Raw genomic sequence first — 23,869 nt, 5'->3', positions numbered from 1 at the left:
ACCAAAACAACGAAACAAAAATTATTCTTCTTATACATAATACCTTCTTTGAAAAAAGAGATAAATGAGATATCCTTTTTTTAAAAGTATTTTTTTTTTCATTTAGTAATATGCTTGTTATTGTGAAAGACCGATATCTGGCAGAAATTTGACGAATGTCCATATACTCATAATCGCTTTGATTGTGTCCGAAATATGTGCAAAAATTATTTCTCACTCACATCGATATTTAGCATGTATTAATGGTGAATACTGAATAAAAATACTTTTGTTATACTAAGAAAAATTTGCATCTTTTTATATCATATTAAACGTATTATGACTTATATCAAAATAGGAGCACACATAAGTAACAGCGCATGTCAATAAACTGTTGAATATAAAACAAATCGTAAGTTTCAAATGAGAATAGAAATTAATACCATTTACGCAAAAATTATGTGATCAACGTTATACCATTTAATTTATTTATTGCAACAACTTAAAACTTCAATGTTCACCTCTCTTGCTATGTATTCTCGGCTGTTCGTTTCACCTCTCACCAGAACGCATCTATGCATGTCGATACAATTATTAATTAAAAAAATATCCTTAATTAATAATTTCTTCAGTTAATTGCAATGCACAAACAGCTATTTTTTAAAGGTTTTATAAATATTCGATACATTTTGTACATAGGAAAATTGAGATTCACGACATACAACAATTAATGATCTCAGACTGGAACTTTCTAGGCTGATCATTCCGCCTAAAATTTATATTGCTCAGTGGAGTGAAGATGATTCTATTCGATTAAATGAATTCACAAAGCGCTTCACTCCAGGTGAGTTGCGACAATTTAGAATCGGTGGATTAACAAAGAACAACCGGCAATATGAAGCTAAGTATTTTAACTTCCCTTTCTCTCATGAAAATGTGAAATTATTTCGTTAATATCTTATCTTCTCGGTATCCTCACCCCTTGACTGGTATCGAAGACAGATATATTCTTTCGTTTTTCCCCACTTTGCAACTTTACTGTTTGGGTTAAATCATAAAGCAGAGATTTGAAGATATAGTCCAATCAAACAGTTCACTGCCGCAGTTTATCGTTTTTATTTTCTGAACAAGATACTACTTTTGATCTTTTAATATATTTCTTCCACTTATTAATAAAATCCACTTAGATTAAATAAAATGATTGCCATTTATGCTATAGTCATCACAAAATATAGCTTATGTAGCCTTGAAAAAAAATAATATTAGTATTAAAATTTGTAAAGCAGGAGACCTATATATGCATTTTATTAAGAAACATTTTAAAAGGGTTTATGCAATCAAAGCAATCTTTCAAAATTTTGAAACTCATTAAAGCTACAAGATGTGAAAAATTCTATAATGGTATTGAAGCTTTTGTCCCAAATGCCTTTGAGAAAGAAATTTTAGTGAGCCATATGCTGACACTTGAGCAAATGTAATTATTACACAATTTTTTTATTGCAACAATCAGATAAAATTATTATAAAACTATAGAGCTGACATTTTTTTCTTGTTCATTGAGAAACATTTGTGATCTTCGCACCGAATAATTCTAAAAAGAATTTCATTTTCATTTTTTTTTTAACTTCGACAACTGACGTTACGAATCAGACGCTGCACATATTTTAAAGTTGCTATTTCACTCGCATTCTGTTCTAATCCTGTTCATTGAATGTAGGTAAATCTAATATATTTTTTTGTATCCTTAATCTTTTTTTTTTTTTTTTTTGAAATTTTTAATCATTTTCAAATTGATAAATCTGTCAATATGAAGAGTCAAAAATCGACTACTCATCAAGTTAATTCTATACAAGATAGAAAAGTCATTTTAGCTATGACTGCCTAGTAAGAATATGACGCTTCTTATATAAATTTCTTTTATGAGTTTAACATTATCTCTGAAAAGTAATTAGATTAAAACTAAATATCCGATACTAGATAGCAAATATTTCCGAAAATTAGCATTTTAAGGAATATCATCAATATTCCTTCTGGAAATTACTGATACAAGAATCAAATTCCTGGATAACGCTCTTTACTAACTCCTTTATCTTCCTTAACACAAATACTGTCTATCTACAAACATTCTTACTCACACCATTATCTTATTTAAAGATCACCATTATCTTTTTATTATCTTTTATTGACTATCTTGGAAGTAAAGTTTTTCAAATGATTCAATACCAAAACTAGAACAATTCAGTACATTTTAAGTTATACATGTAAAATTATAGTATTATTGAAAAGAATTTACAATTTTTTTTTATGTTAAGAGACAATAAAAGTGTTATTTTTCCAATTTTGCTTTATATTGCAATAAATAGATTATCTTTATACGTTTCAGTCTGAAATATTTAATTACAGATAAAGTATGAGATAAAACTGCTGAAATATCTTTTAGCTTTCAAAATTTCAAAATATACTTAATTAAAATATATTTCAGACAATATTGCCTGTACAATATAAAAGAGTTCTTACGAATAAATATAAATGGAAATGAACTCTAAGCATGCAAATTATAAAAAGCAATTACCTGAAAAAAATTATTAATAAAGCCACATAACCCATAATAAATTATCAATAATGCAAAAAGTCTTATAAATTTTGCCGAAGATGTGTGTGAGAAATCAGAATCTAACGAGTGTGAAACTTCAACTGACACTGCCAGATCATAAATACAAGAATATTATTAGAAAAATGGGGAAGTACTACATTGATTCAAGGCAACGAAGCTACGACTGAATTAGCATTTCCCTGTACCATCTCTTTTAAAAAGAATTACACAGAGAGATTAACAATGGTAAAAACGCAAATATGATTTATTTCCACTCACAATGTACAAGAACCTTCAAGAAAGACCATGTCTTTTTCATTCATATCTATTTTTATTTTTAGAGTTACCAACTAAAATAATCTTTAACAAGGAAATATCATAATGTTGAAATTAAGATAGACACATTTGATATGGATTTATCAAGGTTAAGATATCTTTCTGTATTAGTTGCATTACAAATTACAAATATTTTATGTAAATTTTGTAGAAATTCTAAGATTTATTCTTGTGTTGATATATATATTGTATCATCTAACAACGATGTCGCCATGCCATTGCAGTTGATTCAGATGATGTCTTTAAAAAACATTGAGTCGAATGAAAAGAGTCCTTCGAACATTTTTGCTTGGACGAACAGCAGTTACAATAAGCGCTCGTGAAGAATCAACAGCCAAAGTGATTAGTATCTGCGATACTTTTATTTTGCAGATCAGTAACCTTACAAAATTGTACTCATATTTAAAGATATCTTTATATTAGAAAATTACATTAAAATTGAGATCAGGATGGGATAAAGGCAAGTAAGATTTTTTATCAACATGACATTTGCCCTCAAAATAATAAAACAGCATCGTAAGTGAAAGATTAAATCTTGATCGAATGAATACAAGTCAATTGTAACATTTTATCTGATTTTCTTACGAATTTTTATATGGTTATAATAGACAATATAACAATAGACTGTCGGAATTTGCATGACATAGAGGAAATTTCCCACGTATATTATTTTCTTTTTTGCTAGATCCATTTTAGAATTTTTTTTTAATTAACAATATTATGGTTTTACAATCTTCTTTAAAAAAATTTAAAAAAAGAGAGAAATTAATGCATCATTTCAAAAGCAAGCTTAATTACTCGAAAAATTATGATAACAAACGTAAAAAAGAATTCATTGTCTTTTTCAGAAAGTAAAGATTTTTCATACTTTAAGACAAAAACGAAGAGCAGAGTCAACAAGTTATAATGAGATACAAAAAATTAGGGCAAAAAAAAAAAAAAAAAAAAGCGCGAAGTTTTAAAAATCTACTCAACATTTACAACTTTGACATCATTCTTCAAGCGAAAGGGAGAAAAGAGACTACTAATTCACAAACAAAACTTCAACGTTTTCTAAAAGAACAAACTAACTATAGTTCACACAAAAACGATTAGAAATTAACCTGAATAAAAGCTAATACAGTGAATACGCAAATCAAAGTTGACAACTAGTGACTGTCTGAAAGAGAATCCCGCATTTACATGAATTGGAACAATGAAATAAGGAAAAAGTTACCTGTGTCGGCTGCTGGAATAGAAAGTGTCTCGCCTGACCTCTCTCTTTAGGCTTTTTGTCCCTTAGTAAGCAAACTAGCCGATCAACCGGTGTCGATTTCCATGGAAGGGTTGCCATATATTTAAATTCTGTCGCCAAGTCTAATCCGTAGATAACATTTCGCGCGGGAATCTTTTGCCAATAGGATTAGGGCTTAGCACTGCCCTAGATTAGACCAAATCTGGACCATATTATGAATGTGAAGAGTTATATATTTATTAAATTTCATGTAAAAGGAATTGAAAAGGTTCTATTCTTTTATAATATTGTTATCATCAAGGCCGGTTTTTAGACATCTGGACCCACTGCGAACAGGGCCCCGCACCGAATGCTGCCAAAAAGTAAAAATTATTCAAATTGAAATTAAGTATCTTATTAATGAAAATTTTTTTTCATATGGTGTTTTTTCTGTTTTTTAATGGATTTGCAATCAATGCCGCCTATTATTATTTCCTTATGGCCAAGCCAGGAGAAAGTATTATAGGGGACCATTAAGCAATGCAAGTCTCCGGGCCCCTTTTCCTGTCCTCAACTTTCAAAACACGTCATTTTTTATATCAATTTTAATTTAATTTTTAGATTTGTAATTCTAAGTAGCAAATTTTGACAATCTGAAATTACATAACATTAAATTTCGGATTACTTTTAATTGAACTGGTTTCAATATATCGGGTAAAAAAAAAAATGCGCACTTAAAATTTAGAAGTAATTTTTAACAAAATAGTAAAAAATAATGACAATATATTATTAATGTGATATTAAATAATGTTTTATTACGATATGTCATTTTTTTTAATTATAAGGCAGTATTGTTTTTTTTAGAATTATAAAATAATTTGCAAATGATAATATTGTCAATTGATAATGTTCCAAAATTTAAATAGTTCTTGATTTTAATTTGAATAAGTTTTGTTACACGAGTTTTATAATCTTGAAATGAATGCACAACATTACAACTCTGAGAATAACGGTAAAAAATTTCAAAAGCTTCGGAATCCCTTAAATTGTGGGACCCTAGGCAATTGCTTACTCTGCCTATTTGATAATTGTGCCCTTTTTAGAACGGGTTATTCTCTCTTTGGGAGTAAACAACTTTTATAAACTTTCCAGGCTGGCATTAAAGAAAGAATTGCAACAGCATTGCAGGAAAAGAAGTGATACTGATATTTATTCCAAGCTTAAGCGACGCCGTCGTACAAATATCTAATGAGTGCTTTTAAAAGTCACGATATTATGGGAAAATCGCTTATGAGCAACTCTTGAAATGAAGTTTTGCTGTTATAAAAAAATTTGAAACACAAAAAAAAGTTTTATCTTTAATTTTGTTAAGATGTGTAAACATTTTATTCGCTGTTAAACCTAAACTCGAACACATTTATTGAAGTATTATACATATACATATATTATATTTAAAAAATAACATGGCAAGCGAAGTGAAATAATATACTAAACACATCTTATACCAAATTTGCTGCTTAACACTATCACCTTATTATTGGAAGCAAGTTAATTTTCATATTTAATATGCCAAATATATGAAAAATATGTAGCTAAAGAGGGATCTGTTAAGTAGAAAGGCAAATAAATAAATAATATTCTATTTTAATTATTTATTAACATTAAATTATATTAACTCATTAAATCTATTTTCACATAAACTGTGTATTATACGCATATTATATACTGTAACAAAGTATATAATATGCGTATAATAAAAAAAACTGAAACATGTTTAGTTTAGTTATATTAACGTCTTGCTTTAAAGCAACACTAGGGCTATTTTGGGACGGATCTCGTTATTTTGAACCGCAGTCACATGACGAGGATGACATCTAAGCTGGCACCCCCTCCCCAAACTTCCGCAACACACGAATGGCAGGACACAAACTGAAACAAGCTTAAAGTAAAGAATTGCAGCATTTGGTTGGATTTAAATTATAAAAATTGAAATTTTCGGACTTTGTTTTTAACAAATTGATTTATTATAAATAAATGTATACCTAATTTTTGTAAAATATCACTTTCAATACAAATCATTGCAAGATTTACCAATTTCTTTAATCAATCTTGAATAATTTTTGATTATTTCCAATTCTGAAAGTTCTCTCTGCTGTAGTTACCGACGCTGAACATGCTAATAAAATGTGTAAAACAATATTAATGTTATGAAAGGAGTGAGTTAAATTGTTGGCAACGATATAGCTTAGAATTCCAACCGGCAAAACTACATTTTCTCCAAAATTTTGCAAAATCTTCATGCACATACTCCATATTATTTATAAATTTTAATGGAATTATCGCATCTATGCTTGATCGATCGCATCGTATCCGATAAAGAATTTATTGTTAAAACTGATCGAACAAATATTGCGCAAATAATTGATTGCAACAGTCAGCAGTAAATACAAAAGGAATTTGTCGACCTAATCTATCCTCACTCAGACATCGGCGTCACGTTTGAACAAGAACAGCTTAGTTGAATAGATGGCCAGATGGACTGCTTGTTTTAATGAAAATTAGAATTTCACCATTACCATAAATATAATGAAAAATTAAATTTGGGTTTTTGAATGGAACTATTTTTTCCCGATTTGGAGTCTTTTAAAGGGGTTGAGACTGGTGTTTTCTTGATTAGGCGCCGTCGTGTGTCAAATCTATTATACAACGTTTCTTTTTGAAAGTTTTATTAATTTCTATAAAAATCATAAGGATCTGAGTAATTCTAATTTAATTGAAGAACAAATATTAACTCAGTGTGGAGGAGTTTCTTTAGTTAAATTATCATTTGTCTTAATTATGCTATTACTATAATTTATTATAGCCAAATGAATAACATTTGAAAGCTTCATATTTTAATTTTTTGCCCTTGTACTTATCTAAATGAGTTTATTTTTCCTCGCAATTTTTACTCTAAAATTTTTCTGTTAGTAATTCTTTTTAATTCAGGAAGAAGCTTGATAAGTTGTAAAGTATAATAAATTACATTTAAGTATCTACATTTTTGAGATTTGAGGTAAAAGAAATATTTTTACTTTTTAATAATTGCATTTTTCAAATCAAAAATTATGTAAGAATTTTTAAAACTGTCACAATTTCATACCGCTGACAAGCAGAACAATCTATTCCTTGAAACCAAATTTAGATAAACTTTTTTTTCTCTAATGCCTTAATAATATTAAACTAATATTCATTATCTGATTTTCATAAGCATTAAATATTTAGAAAATCATCCATTGAAGTTATTAAAAAAGCATCTTTAAACGTGAAAGGTTAAATATTTTTAAACAATTATATGTATTTTTCAGTCCTTCCGTAACATCCTTTTATTATTTTCGTATTTAATTCTAGAAAATTATATCAAGATCTGACTTTCTGGGGCTCTCATTCTCTTAAACAAGCATTCCTCAAGCATGCAAGCATTCCTCTAAGAAAATCATGTTGCCTATGTTCAGAAACACAGAGATTTAACCATGGAAGAAACTAAAAAAACTCATTTTTTTCCCTTGCTCTAGAAGTATTTAATAGTTGGAACCGAGTAATTTCACGATGTTTTCGAATTGCAACTTACATGAAAAAGGGGGTTGCAAATAGGTTGACCCTAATAGAGAGATATGGCAAGTGGAATGGAATCGTTTCTGTATCACAGAATCCTTTAAATTCCGACTATACAGATGAATTGGTCTGTTATTAAAGTTACATAACGAGTTAGGTAAAATGCAGTATTTCTTCCCCCTCTTTTCTTTTTCTTTTTCCCCCCAATCCGAAAAGTTGAGTGACGCTGAAAAAGAATGCTACAAATTATCTAGTGATTTCGGAACTAAATATCCATTCAAAAACAGGAATTACATCACTAATATTACAGTGGAACATACTTAATTCGAGCATTTTTAATTTGAATTGTTTTCTCTGATATCTTGAAATTTCTATAAAAATAATGTTAAAATTTCTTCTATATTTTAAATTTGTTTTGTGTTATTCAAAATCAAGAATAAAAAAATCTTAAAAAAATTTTTAAGTGTACATTTCTGAATTGTCTTTATCAATTAAATACATCCATACTTTGTATCCTCAGTGATCATGTGTAAGTTACTTTTTAAGGTCCTTCAATCACTTATGAACTTAACTGTAGTATAATAATGTATCGAATAAAGGAATTAAAACACAAAAAAGAGAACCGATTAAAATTTACAATGTTCACTATAAGGAAACCAACATTATTCGTCGATCATAATAATTAATTACACAATAATTAAAAAAAAATTATTATGAAAAATACTTTTTCTAAATGCCTTTGAAGATTGTAACACAGATCATTGATTGATATATATCTCTTATTTCATTAGATAAAAGATGAAAAATATACAGATGTTTCTTTTTTCACTTAGAATTTTTCTTTAACTTATATTTTTAACGCACCTCTGAAATTCCGGCAGGTGATTTGGAAGGGTAGAGAAGCTAACCGAAACGTCCATTTGCCTTCATCCTTCAGAAGAATAATGCAGCTGTAGGAATTAATAAAGAAAGAACAATCTGTAAAAAACAAGAACATTTTCGATGCCTAATGATTTGGAATTTAAATCTAAAATTTATTTAAAGGCCCATACGCACTTGCGAGTCAAATGGTTTACGTACTACTCGTGAGCAGCTAGTTGCAGGTGCGGATGGGGATTTTTCGTTTGCCTGTATGATTCGCGAACCATTCACGTCCCTATAAATTCTATTGTTTTTCGACGATTTTGTGTATTCCACTATTGTCTGCACCGAAACTGCAAGGTTAAAACTGCAAACCAAATACCGGTAATATCATACAGTTTCTTCAAATTAAGCAAAGAAAATAATAAACAAAAATAATAATAAAAAAAATCTGAAAAACCCTCTTGGAGGCCGGAATACTTGATAATACATTTTTCAGTTTTGGGACTAATCCTTTTTCTAGTTACGGAAAATTCATAATTTTAATCGTAAATATCTCCGTCAGTTTTACAGAAAACTCCATAAAACTTTTTTCTGTGATTTTATTATTGTATAGAGTGCATTTTTCTAATCGGATATTTTGGTCGATCTCCTTTATTTTTTTGAGTTAGTTTTTGCACTTCCTTTTTTCGTCGTTCGGGGATTTGTAACCTGTTCCAATAAATTCAGTTTGGTCAACTTTAATATATGCCCACGTTACTTCCCTGGCTATACGAGAAGCCTTTTTGAATTTAAAAGGACTTCAACATGTATAAAAGAGTTTTGCAGTACAATAGTAGCAATAAAAGTCATTTGAAGTTTTCTATTAAAAGTTAATTTCTAGGTTAAAAATATCTTTTACTATAATATCATTAAGAATAGAACAAATAGAATGGATTATAAAAAATAATATAGGATAATTAAAATTCAGAAACTGCGTTAACAGAATGAGCTATTAAAAGTGTAATGAAATACTGTTAAAGAAATTCTACAGAGAATGGATAATTGAAGTAAATATTTCACATAAACACTATTTTATTTTTAATGTTTTAGAGAAGAAACTAAATAAAAAAACAATTCTTTTATAATAGAAAGGAAGAAAATAAGAAGAAAAAAAGTAATTTTCATATCTTTAGTCTTTCCTTTTCCTACTCAAATACTGATCATTAAAATTAAAAACAAGTTTTTAAGAAAAAGCTATAAAACGCTTGGAGGTAGGAAATTCGTTTCTGAATTATTTTTATTAGTTTCAGTTTCTTCATTACCGAATACTTTTTAATTTTTATAATATTCTTTGTGTTGTCAATCAAAAACTGAAAAATAACATTATATCGATTGTCCTTATTCCCTAAGATTAGCGTTAATTGTTTTTATGCTGCTGCCAGTTGTTGTTTTATTTCTTGGCAGATATGAATAAAAACAAAAGACAAGAACTTTCTTTTTTAATTAAATTATTATAATTATTATGATTAATAATCTCAATTACAAGTTTACATTAAACGTCACTAAAAAATTTGCATTTTATTTAGGTTCAAAAAATGTGTTTATGTCATTTCATTTTCTAATCTACCTTGATTTTTTTATATTTTTTGATAGTTTGTATTTGATGCTGCAATACGCAATTGCTAAACAATATTTGATATCTAATTTACGAATTAAAATCAAAAGCCCGTCCTTGAAAAAATTTAATATCATAGTTCATTTTTGGGGAATTTTTTTTTTTAAATAAGAAAGGATTATTTAATGCCAGAAATTAAAAGTTATATGAAGTAATATTTGTCGTACACTTAAAGATAGGTTACTTTCCAACAGACTAGAAAAGCTTATTCTTTAACACATGCATTCAAAAACACAAATTCAGTTCAAGGTCATGTTTTAAAATAATAAACATTTGAAAATAATTCTTTATAATCACATTATAGTCAACTGTTTGAAATGGAGGAATGGAACTGATTATTGATTTTTGAAATTTTTTCTTTGAAACTGTATTGAAGATTTTAAATGGGGAATGCGTTGTTAATGTTACTTCCGTTTATATTTAGTACTGTAATTTTTTTTACTGCCATTCGAGAAATATTTATTTAATTTTACTTTTTCAGGAAATAGTGAATGAACTAAATTCTGGATATCAAAATATTTCATAATATATATATTTGTTTAGTCATATTAAGTTCGAAACTCTTTTTTTTTTTTTTTTTTTTTTGCAATTCATTTTATTGTTTAATACCGAATTTTTTTGAAGAAAAGCACGATTTTTTTTTATTTTAATAAGTTGTTTGTTAACTCTATTATATTTTTAAATACATTTTTTAAGAAAAATTTTACTATGCTCTTTTTTTTTTTTTTTTTTTTTGCCTACATTTGTTAGTAATAACTATCATTCTGTTCTTTTGGCTAGAAAAGTTTATTCCAACTTGAAGTTTAGAAGAAATATAAAATGTTCACTTACTGGTTATCGGTTTATATCAAAACTTATTATAGTTCATAAACAAGTTGACTATTAATGAAATAATTTCCCCCTTTTTTTACTGAATAAGTTATCTTTTTTTCAAATTAAAAAAAAAAGAATATATATATATGTATTAGAAACAATTTTAAAATTTTCATTCCTTTTAAATATAAAATGTGAATATTCGTTCTTTTTTATTCTCTATTCATCTAGATAGACTGAAATAGCTGTAGAAATCATATCAAATTTATTCTTTTAATTCTATCAAAAAGACAAACACTGTGCAGAGCACAACTATAAAGATAAAGGGCAGAATTTTTTTTTATCCATATGTATTAAGAAAAATGATGTGCTGTACTGTACATACTCTGCAAACAATATAATATATCCTTTGCAAAAATTAAGGAAAATAAATGTCAATGATTTGTAAAGTAATTTTATAAGAATTTGCTTCAAAAGAAGAAGAAATGAACCTTTAGAAGTCTGATTTTCCAAATTAAATTTTAAAATATATCAATTCGTTCATTGCAGCAGCCAGATATAGGGGAAAATAATGATAAAAATTACAATACATATTTTAATATGTTTTAGCTTGAAGCATCAAAGTTGATACTCACAAAAAGAGCAAGATTTTCTTCAAGCAAAAGAGGCCCTTGCTGAAAATAATTGTATTATAGTAAAAAGAAGGTCCTCACTTACCTCAAAAGTATTTTTATTTTTTGGAAAAATGAAATGCGTCAAATATTTATTCCACTAAACTTTTTCTAAAAATATGCCACTCGTTCATTTGGCGGGAAAATAAAATGTCATATTATTTCAATAATTTTGAGAGCTAACGTTATTTTTGTAGCTTTTGTTCAAGAGAAAGTTGTGCAATGGCACCATACATAGAGCCAATTATTAAAAACAAACCAACTGCAAGTGTACAATTCGATTTAAATGTATGGTATCAAATTTGAAACTTAGGACATTTAAACATTAAACATCGATGTAAAATTGGATGCACAATTAAGTTTATAACTCTTCATGTTTTAGCATCTAAAGACCAAACGTCCTCCCACTGGAGAGGTGTGGTGTGGAGAGGGGGTGCCAGCTCAGGTGTCGTCCTTGTCATCTGACCGCGGCTCAAAATTACGAGGTCCTAGTGTTGCTTCAAACGGGACGTTAATATAACTAAACTAAACTTTAGCATCTAAAGAGTTATTCTCGAAGAGACCTCATAATGATTTTGCTCCTGTAGCTTCAAACTGTCAAAACCCGTTGACGATAACAAGACATTTTTCATCAAAAGAAACGGAGATTTACGCACTGAAATCCAGAAATGCTGTAAAAAGGTTCCCCGCTATAGCAACACGGAAACTTAAATTTCCTTCAAGTAAGATTGCAAAATAGCATAGTATTGAGAGCTTCAGCGAACCAGATAACGTATTCAAGTATGGATACTTATTGTATGAAAGGTATTAATAAGATATGAGAAAACGTGGCAGAAGGATTACTTTGAGAAGAGCTGTAATTTTGTGAATTTTTTTATGTTAAAGGAAAAAATAAATCCGCACCTGCTTTCTGTACATAATGCGAATGGAAGGCGGAATTCTAGCATTTAGCACGTTAAAAGAAACCTAATGCCGAGTAAACGAGGAAGGAGTATTTTTCATTTGCATTTGAGGTATTGTATTTTTTACTGACGCGCAAATGCGAGGAACTCGTGATTATTGCTCGATGAAGAGATATTTTTTTCCATCAAATTTAATTTAAAAGATTGTGTTAAGAAAGAAAGAAATTTCTTTCGAAAGAAATTTTTTTTTCATGGAAGTAAATTCCTTTTAGCATTCCTCTTCAGTTGCATCCTTATTTTTGGCACTTACTTTCTTTCACACATCGTTTGTGTACGGCAAGATTGATCAATTTCACATAGGACTCAATATAACCTAGACAATCATGGTTTTAATAGACTTTAATTGGTTGCAGTCAGAGACATCGATCTGACAATAAATTAAAAAAAAATACGATTGATCGTATAAAAGTGAATAACGTAATGTTTCCACGCTTATAAGATCTGAATGAAATTAAACAATTTTAGCTTGAAATGCTGATTATTTTAGCACAGAAAATCGATTAATCAGTTTTCATGTATAAAATACTTTTAAATACATTAAGATCATACTCAGGACTATTTAAAAAGGTGCAGATATTTTTCACATAGTCAGTACTTTGGAAAGATGGAGTATGCGAAAAAGGCTCATTTTGAGGAGAGAAAGCGCAAGAGATTTTTACTTTTTCTTTAAGATTAAATTCCATACAAGAATTTATGTTGAAAGAATAATTGCAAAAGAATTTAGAAAAAGAATTAGAAAGTAGTTAGCTTAATGTTATATTGTGCATTATTTTTATTCGTTGTTGGTTAAAAATAATTTGATCAAATTATTCGAAGAGTCATAAACAGATTGATTACACCTTTTCTGATATTTTAAAGTATGATTTTTTAATAGTTTTTAGTTGCATTTTGATCTGAAATTTATTATTCCTTTTTTAAGGAAATATTTGTAGGATTTGGGATTCAAAACTTTCACGCTTAAGTATTTGTTTGGTTGTTAAAAGTCGCATAGTTTGAGAAGAAGTCTTAGAAATGCAGACTGCCCCTTATGGCTACTCTGAAATTTTACTTATTTTCTCTTTGGTAGTTTGACTACCTCTTTTGTCGGATCTATTTCAGTATTACCTAATAATATTGAAGAATACATTGGGTAGTCTTTAATTTATAGATTTATATTCACGCTAAATTATTCTATGTGTAATCAACATTTTAAACGCTGTCATTTTAATTAAATGACAATATTATTCGTAGTTCTTATAAGTTCGTAGTTCAAATAATAATATAAGTTCGTAGCTTAAATTTTTTCATCATTTCTGTTATTATCCTTTTATTGATTTTAAATTCTACTAAAGTTCCATTTTAAAATGACACGAGGAGTATTTGTCGTTGGATTTTGTAATTTTGAATCTTGGGCAAATAATGATTACAGCAGAATAATATTTCCTTTCTCCTCTCCCCGCCCCAAAAAAAGGAGGGGAAAGAAAATAAAGTAGTGGGGGGATATTTATTTGACCCTGATGTACATAAGGCACCCCAAGTCCGAGTACTTGGAAGACCTTTAGTGCAGCTGGTTCTCCAACCAAAGTCTAACATTAAGCCACCACTTCAATTCTATTGAAATTTTGGAAATTCATCGCCAATATTCTGGGATTGGTGGCTTGATAGTAAGGCTTTGATTTCAGGTATGAAAATTTATAGCTTAAAAACTAGTTCCATTTCCCCAAATACAAGCTGTGCATGTGTGCCTCATGCAGGTTGATTCTTACACCGACAATCCAGGGCTGGTTTGGTGTGGAAATCTGGAGAAGTGTCGGTATTGACGCCTTCTTGTTTTATGACCACAGTTCGAGATCACGAAATCCATCGAAAAATTATTCTTGTATTACTACAAACTATTGATATTAATATAACTAAATTTAAACAAGTTAATTATAAGAGCCTAGATTACATTTTTATTATTAATAGTATTAAGAAATCAGTTCTAGATGGGATACTAGGTCAAGACAGAAAAAGAAGGGTTAGACTGAAATCTTTCTTTTGGGAAATTTTGCAAAAAAAAAAAAAGTTGTCGTTTCCTAGTTCCAAGAAATCATAGTATATGAAAAAAACTATGATGATCGAAGGAAAAGAACGCACATTTGGGGGTTATGAGACAACTTTTTGAAGTAAAATTTTGAAGAAAGCAACCAATTCGCAGTTAAATTTTTGAATCAAGATAAATTGCTGTGATTATGTGCGATTTCATCAGAAATGTTTTTATTGAAAGAATGTACTGCATTCAACAACAATAGCCAAGTATTAAATAGTAGAAAATTAGCATTTAATGCTGTGATTCTTTTTACTAGTTTCCGTCTTCTATTACTTGGAAATTATTAAAAAAAAGAGAAAGAAAATGCTAATTAATGAAACGACCTCATAGTTTTCGAAATGCTATACTTTTGGAACGAAGAAAACTATAGGTAATTATCATACAAAAATCTTTGAATCTCAATTCTTCTCAGTAGTATTGTTAATACTTATCATATTGTTTGTTTCCATGTCGAAAATGAGAAGCCGACCATTAATTCCTTGTCCACTAGTCTTTACAAATGACTTTTTGATAAAAGGAATATCCTTGTTTCCTTTACAATAGATTTAAGTTCCCTGTTTCAGTCTTTCCTCGGTTTTTTACTGCTTTTTTTATTATTCAAAAAAGTTGTAGCCTATAAAAGATAATTATTCTGAAATCGTGTGAAATATTTGAAAAATACTGAAAAGAATAATGAAATATATATATTAGTAGTATTAAAGGAGTCATCTGACAGTTAAATTGTGTCGCAAACAACAATAATAATTTAGTTCAAATGGTAATTAATAAAAAAGGAAGTTAATTAAATTAAAAGGGTAATTAATTCAAATAAATTCAATGCTAAGAACAATTAATTCAACTACATTCATAGGATAAATTATTCAGAAGACAGTTTCTTTCTTTCTTTTTTTTAATTTTAAACAAGAATGGTATTTTAACCGACATATTTCTGCTTTTTCAATTTCTACTATTAGTTCACACTTTCCCTATATATATTTATATATCTTGTTCAAATTTTCAATCGTTAATAAAATACTTTTTATTCATCCACTCAAGTTCAAATACATTTTTTAAACTTATAGTGGATGACACGATGTTAATACAGTTTTTTCAAATATTAATTCATTAATTATTAAATTTAATTAATTTTTAATACTTTAAATAAAATTTAAGCAGTTTGCAATGAAAATTGAAATCCACAGGCAATAGCTCAATCGGTAAAAGACAAGGATTTCAGTATTTTTCACGTGAAGGTGAAAAATATGAGTTCAATTCTTGCGAAAATCAATTTTTTTATACTTAATAATTTTTTTGATAATTATTGAATAAAAAGTAACTAAAATAAATTTTTTCTTTGCTGAACTAAGTAGGAATGAAATTGAATTTTTTTTATATTATTTTTTTCAATTACAAACCATTGGGGGAATGTTTTCCCCTCCAACACATTGCTCATGGCGCCTTTTGCGCCTACAGTCGTTGGATAGTGGGAAAATAGATACATTTGATGAAAATAGATACAGTTGGATAGTGAGAAAAACAGAGTATACATTTCGGACCTCTTTACTTTGACAAATTTTTATTAAAATCTGATGTTGATGCTCAAATTTGAATATCAACATACAAATTTTTCTAGGTTGCTGCAACTTTGAGTTGCCGCATTCACATGCGCACGAATAGAAAGACTAATAGGCAGTAAATCACATTAATCAGATTCGTTGAGATCTGCCTATAATTTTGAATTTAGTCCAAAATTTGATGCTGATCTATAATTCTAGAAATAAAGTAAAAATTTATCAGACTAGTTCATTTTTCTTCTGAAGAATTTTTATTATCACTTTGTTGGACAGACAGATTTGCCATTCATGATTTGAAAAAAATATCTACAATTCTGGGAGTAAAATTGCAGGCCAAATTACATTCTTCTTGACCGTTGCGTTTGCAAATTTTAGTATCCAAAAACAAGAATCTTTCCAAGAGGATTTTTAAAATGTTTTTGGAATGAGGTAGATCAAAAGTGTGATTTATTTGGTCAATATCTAAAGTTAGAATTTTTTGAACGATTACAATATGTATTCGTTTTTTATGCGTACTTCCTTTTTTTTTTAGAAAATAAGCATTTATAGAACAAGGTGTTTAAGGAATTCGAAGCTTTTTGTGCAAATTTTATTTCCCGCCATAATAGCTAACAAATAAGAAATAAATACTCGCTAAATATGCAGAAAATTTATAGTTGAAGCATTTCATGTTCACGTGATATTCGTCAAATGCTCCTTGTTGATTTAACCCCTTGTGCTGAAATGGCGACTCAAATTTGTACCTTGAATTACAGAATTTTAAATTTAAATATGTATTTAAATCAAAGCAGCAATTAATTTAAAATAAAAAAAGTCATTTGTTATCTCTTGGATATTTCAGAGGTTCCGTCCTTTCTTATATGGAGAAACACGACAAAAAAAACGTCCGATATGAAATGTGAGATCCAATTAGGAATTTAAATAAATTGCAGTTCAAAAAGATACTTTTAGTATTCGCAAAGCATTTTGCAGTGACCTAACGACCGATTGTGTAGTTAATATAGATGACCCGAGAGCCAGTTTCAGGGGTCTCAATGGTGATCAAAGAAAAAAACCCCCACTTTTATATCATTTATTCAAGTGAAATGTCATAAAGAGGCGACCTAATGCCGTCCCTCGGCGTCATTTACACTTTCTAAATCGTTAATGATGACAAGGGCCAAAAATATTCAATTATGTCCTTAGTATCGATTAACTTTATTATGAGTTTAACGATCAACTTTACTATGAGTACAGAACGGAGAATAGACACGATATGACATCATAACACAGAGTACTACTGCGTGCAGTTAGATTTCAGTTCAATGTGCTAATTTTCCATACGCGAAATTTTATACTACAGCCAGTGAATTATAAAATGGTGAAGTTGGTTAATTAAAGGTCACATCACCGATGCCTGAATATCTTTCTTAAAAGGATTCTAAGAAGGATGTTAAAAATTGGGTTTATTTTGCTTGTTTTTCAGAACCTGTGCTGCTAGGATTGTCTGCCTTTAGAAAAAAAAATGATATGATCGAAAATTTGACATGGGAAAGGATTCTTGTTTAGAAATCAATGAGAATAGGAATGTTAGACCAATAAGATATAGGGAATTATTTTACCACTGATAAGAAAGAATGCATTGTGATACATAATATATGCTAACTTTATGCTAAAGAAACCTCAATGGTTAAAATCAGACTGATATTATCATAGCAATATCCAAATTTTTATCCTTTATATTAAGTCCAATTATTTTTATCAAGATTTCTTTGTTAACGCCATTCGAGTGCAGCAAATCGACTAGAAAAGCAGAAAGCAGTAAGAAGAGAGCATGACAAAGCATTTTGAACTACATAATTTCAGAAAGGAATCTCCCGAAACAGTCGATTTTGTTCGGCACACTGCGGGAAAATAAAAACTCGCGCAAATTAAAGTGAAGGTGGAATTCGAGTGATATATATATATTATTAAAAAGCAAATGCATATATGCTAGATAAATAGATATTTTGCCATATTTCTGGAAAATTATTCAGTGTCTTAGTTCCAATTCAATCGAGTTACAGTTAAATGATATATTAATAGCATATTGAGACTTGCGAACCGTATGTGGTTCTTTGGATGCGTACAAGTATGTCTGAAATAAAATTGTCATAGTTTTGTTTATAAATTTTTAAAGGATATTTTTTAGAAAATGGCGATTTTGTTTACTTTACACTGCCTACAATTTTTTCGAATCATTTAGACTACTTACTTAAACTGTATTTAACAGCACTATCAAATGCACCATTTCACTAAGTCAACTCAACATAATTTGTGAAAAGCTACGATCAATCTCATTACTATTGAATGAAATCATTTGTTTATGTACATCTAAGAGTTTTAACAAGTGCTCACAGAAAATTATGCAGTGTCTTAGTTCCAATTCAATCGAGTTACAGTTAAATGATATATTAATTGCATATTGAGACTTGCGAACCGTATGTGGTTCTTTGGATGCGTACAAGTATGTCTGAAATAAAATTGTCATAGTTTTGTTTATAAATTTTTAAAGGATATTTTTTAGAAAATGGCGATTTTGTTTATTTTACACTGCCTACAATTTTTTCGAATCATTTAGACTACTTACTTAAACTGTATTTAACAGCACTATCAAATGCACCATTTCACTAAGTCAACTCAACATAATTTGTGAAAAGCTACGATCAATCTCATTACTATTGAATGAAATCATTTGTTTATGTACATCTAAGAGTTTTAACAAGTGCTGACAGAAAATTATGCAGTGTCTTAGTTCCAATTCAATCGAGTTACAGTTAAATGATATATTAATAGCATATTGAGACTTGCGAACCGTATGTGGTTCTTTGGATGCGTACAAGTATGTCTGAAATAAAATTGTCATAGTTTTGTTTATAAATTTTTAAAGGATATTTTTTAGAAAATGGCGATTTTGTTTATTTTACACTGCCTACAATTTTTTCGAATCATTTAGACTACTTACTTAAACTGTATTTAACAGCACTATCAAATGCACCATTTCACTAAGTCAACTCAACATAATTTGTGAAAAGCTACGATCAATCTCATTACTATTGAATGAAATCATTTGTTTATGTACATCTAAGAGTTTTAACAAGTGCTCACAGAAAATTATGCAGTGTCTTAGTTCCAATTCAATCGAGTTACAGTTAAATGATATATTAATTGCATATTGAGACTTGCGAACCGTATGTGGTTCTTTGGATGCGTACAAGTATGTCTGAAATAAAATTGTCATAGTTTTGTTTATAAATTTTTAAAGGATATTTTTTAGAAAATGGCGATTTTGTTTATTTTACACTGCCTACAATTTTTTCGAATCATTTAGACTACTTACTTAAACTGTATTTAACAGCACTATCAAATGCACCATTTCACTAAGTCAACTCAACATAATTTGTGAAAAGCTACGATCAATCTCATTACTATTGAATGAAATCATTTGTTTATGTACATCTAAGAGTTTTAACAAGTGCTCACAGAAAATTATGCAGTGTCTTAGTTCCAATTCAATCGAGTTACAGTTAAATGATATATTAATAGCATATTGAGACTTGCGAACCGTATGTGGTTCTTTGGATGCGTACAAGTATGTCTGAAATAAAATTGTCATAGTTTTGTTTATAAATTTTTAAAGGATATTTTTTAGAAAATGGCGATTTTGTTTATTTTACACTGCCTACAATTTTTTCGAATCATTTAGACTACTTACTTAAACTGTATTTAACAGCACTATCAAATGCACCATTTCACTAAGTCAACTCAACATAATTTGTGAAAAGCTACGATCAATCTCATTACTATTGAATGAAATCATTTGTTTATGTACATCTAAGAGTTTTAACAAGTGCTCACAGAAAATTATGCAATGTCTTAGTTCCAATTCAATCGAGTTACAGTTAAATGATATATTAATAGCATATTGAGACTTGCGAACCGTATGTGGTTCTTTGGATGCGTACAAGTATGTCTGAAATAAAATTGTCATAGTTTTGTTTATAAATTTTTAAAGGATATTTTTTAGAAAATGGCGATTTTGTTTATTTTACACTGCCTACAATTTTTTCGAATCATTTAGACTACTTACTTAAACTGTATTTAACAGCACTATCAAATGCACCATTTCACTAAGTCAACTCAACATAATTTGTGAAAAGCTACGATCAATCTCATTACTATTGAATGAAATCATTTGTTTATGTACATCTAAGAGTTTTAACAAGTGCTCACAGAAAATTATTCAGTGTCTTAGTTCCAATTCAATCGAGTTACAGTTAAATGATATATTAATAGCATATTGAGACAGAAATAAATTATAATTTTAACTACTACTTTCTTTACACAGAACACAAATTAATAATGTAATGTAATACTGTTTTCTTACGTAGTTGGTGTCATAGTAAGATAGAGAGATTTGAAGATAGCTTAATAAGACGCCTTTGGCGACCAGCTGTTCGCTTGGGATATTGGTTATATTTAATTTCAGTTAAATAGTTTAAATATATATCCATGATTCCTTCAAATCACCAATTAAAGCCATGTTATTTTTATTGTCTTGAATATTCTTTGTTTATTGTGCACATGCACCTTTCTAATGGAGACCGGCTCTATGACATCAAGGCGATACTAAAAGCATCAACATGAAGTTCATATGACATCTAATTTTCGCGGCATTGTAACTTCACTTTTTTTACCTTAAAAACTACACAGATATTATACAAAGACTTTCTTTTTTTTAGCTTTCAACAGTGAAAGAAAATCACGCGATCAAATATTTGCTGAAACAATGAAAACGGGGCAATAATGTAATCTATTGTTGGAAATTAGGCAAAAAAATAAATAAATAAATAATTGCCAAAATCCAGGAAAAATTTGTACAATTATAAAATTGGTTCCCTCAAAAAGACAATTTTTAAATTTCGGAAGGGTGTAAAATTCATATTTGTATAGTAATATTTTCGGAAGTTATTGTGGAAAAATTGCAAAATTCAGCTAAATTTTTAATTAATTAAAATTTTAATTCGAATTTGAAAAAAATCCTATTCCAACATCCAAAGCATTCTGAACATCCAAAATATATATTGAGGACGTCTAACAGTATATTATAACAAATGAATTAAAATACGCTGACAAATAATTGAACAATAGTACGTGCTATCATTCAGCGCACCAATTATATTTCCTAATACACATCATATTTTAGGGTATGTTGCTTTACAGATTCAAATAATGATATAAATAAAGATGAAATAAATAAAGTAAAATTCATAATGACATTACCAAAATAATATAAAAACATAAACAGAATCTTTATTCCTTAGCTTTGAATAATAGGAGAAAACCGGCGATAATATATTTGTAGATAAAATTAACATAGAAATAGATAATTAAAATAGATTACAGATAAATGAAAAGTATTGTTACAAAATACGGATGCAAACATTTTTTTTTTTTTTAATTATGCGTTAACTAAAATTAGTATCATTGAAAAAAAAATAATGTTTTGAATTTTAAGGTTGAGTAACATTTTTGGTGCGATAACATTTCTGTAGGCTATCGAGGGGAGGCGACCTAATTTCTTCTATTATTTCAAAATTATTAAATTATTAAATTATAAAATATTATAATTATTACAATTATATTAAATTATTTTAAAAAAAGCTTGTTCAGTGTTGCATATTTATTTCCCCTAAACAATGTTTATGCTAAATTTGTTAACTTTTAGTCCAAAGATTTCCGTGTAGAGCGCGCACAGAAGGCCATATTTTAATTTCTATTGTATGCAAATACATATTTATTGTTCAAGGAATGAATAATTTTAAACACGAGTTTGACTCATTCATGTTAACACCTGCAAACAAATCAACAATGGCGTGTAGATTTTATAAATTTGAAACTAGTATCGAAATAAAAAGACCACAAGGACTGTTTTTTAGTGTTTCGAAATATATCTCTAATGCTAATAAAGATGAATGTACATCTGTTAGCGATTTACAGAACAGATTATTGAGTTTAGTTGTAAAATACAGCTCATATATTCTTTGGAGGATGGAAAGTGCATCTCAGGGTCTCTCTTTTTTAAAAATTTGATTCAAATTGTACTTATTTAAAACAAAATGTCAAATTTTAATGTTTTTGGCTGTAATTTCGGAAAGAATTATTACATAAAAATGATTTTTATACTATTTTAAAGTACAAATATTTATCCTTCTAATGATAATAGCTTAAATATTGTATGATGCTTAGTCTACTTTTTAATTACTATGATCTACGGCCAAGGTCGTTCATGAAGGAAGTTTTACTTGCTCTTCCTGTAAGACTAAAGAACCATGTAAAAGCATGCAGAGGAGAAAGGGAAGAGATGAAGGGCGATTCGTAGTACCAGAAAAAAGTGTTTCAACATGCAGTTTTTTGCGAGATTTTATATAAAATATTTTGTTTTGTTTGAAATTTTTAAATCCAACCCATCTGTCAACAGATTCAGAAGTACATAAATTATAAAATTATGAATTAAAATGGAACATAAGTAGTTTCTTGGACGCATAGTTTATAAATATATAAACGTTTTATGATTGCAAATAATTATCTTTTAAATACTGTCTAATATTTTTTTATGAGAAATAAGGATTATCACATTTCTTAAAAAAAATTCAGTCATCTGTTATTATTTTTATATTCATTTTACTTGAAATTAAAATGCTTTCCAAATCATTTAACTAGAAATTTAAATCGATATTTGAGAAGAGATAGCCTGTTATTGATTCTTGATGCATCAGAATTTCAATTTTACTTTTTCGAAAATGAAATATACAAAAAGAAAGTATTGTAAAAAAATATCGAATTTGAGATTTTGTGGAATTTCAACGTTTCAAACTTCTCCGAGTTCGAAAAGCGCATTTCTGGCAGTATGTCTGTCCATCATCTATGAACACGATAATTCCAAAGTGCTTTGAGCTGGACGGATAAAATTTGGTATATAGACTTACGAACAAATTTGTAGATTTCCATCGAATTTTGAAACAATTTTGTGTCCTAATTTCGATTTCATTCGGTAGGGAAAAAGGTTTTCATAATACATATTCGCACAATAGATTAAGTTAAAATGCTAGATTTACGCCAAAGATCTATATTCCGTAACTATTCGCTGCTTTACCCAAGGTCCTGAACTTAATGCGAGGGGAGAGGAAAAATACCCTTAATGGAGAGTACACGAGAAAGTTTTACGGAGACCATTCCCGCTGATTTTTAATTTTAGGATAGATTGTTTCATCTAAATAATTCACATTTTTAAAAAAAAATTATGTTTGGAAGTGTCATTTGAAAATTTCTTCATTTCTTCATAGATAGCCTTAATTTCAAATCAGTATAATACATAAGAATAATGACAACTGTAAACAATTTTGAAATTTTATGACTAATTAAATGGGAGTATCAGCTAGTCACTGAAGGCGGCTGATTTAATAATACTATACACACATATGTTTGCAGCTTCAATATTTTCGCAATAAGCTCCAGATTAAAGAAACGAGCGCTTAATCATAGATTAAA

General features: G+C 28.6%; 1 protein-coding gene across 6 annotated transcripts in view; it reads right to left on the bottom strand.

Moving 5' to 3' along the window:
• The window catches only part of LOC129960005 (short-chain dehydrogenase/reductase family 16C member 6-like), a 67,931-nt gene that overhangs the window by 25,540 nt on the left and 18,522 nt on the right, over positions 1 to 23,869 (bottom strand). For 3 of the 6 annotated variants that reach the window (XM_056072985.1, XM_056072987.1, XM_056072986.1), the window contains one exon: positions 8,580 to 8,665. The exons of 2 other annotated variants lie outside the window; for them this stretch is intronic. In XM_056072985.1, the coding sequence (XP_055928960.1) occupies positions 8,580 to 8,635 (56 nt within the window). In that variant the 5' untranslated portion in view covers positions 8,636 to 8,665. Of the gene's footprint in view, positions 1 to 4,124; positions 4,205 to 8,579; positions 8,666 to 23,869 lie in introns of those variants that run through there. One more of the 6 variants, XM_056072988.1, reaches the window with a different exon arrangement.

Source organism: Argiope bruennichi, chromosome X2 (assembly GCF_947563725.1).
Source record: "Argiope bruennichi chromosome X2, qqArgBrue1.1, whole genome shotgun sequence".
NCBI classification, from domain to species: Eukaryota; Metazoa; Arthropoda; class Arachnida; order Araneae; family Araneidae; genus Argiope; species Argiope bruennichi.
This window is presented reverse-complemented; position numbering and strand designations above follow the sequence as displayed.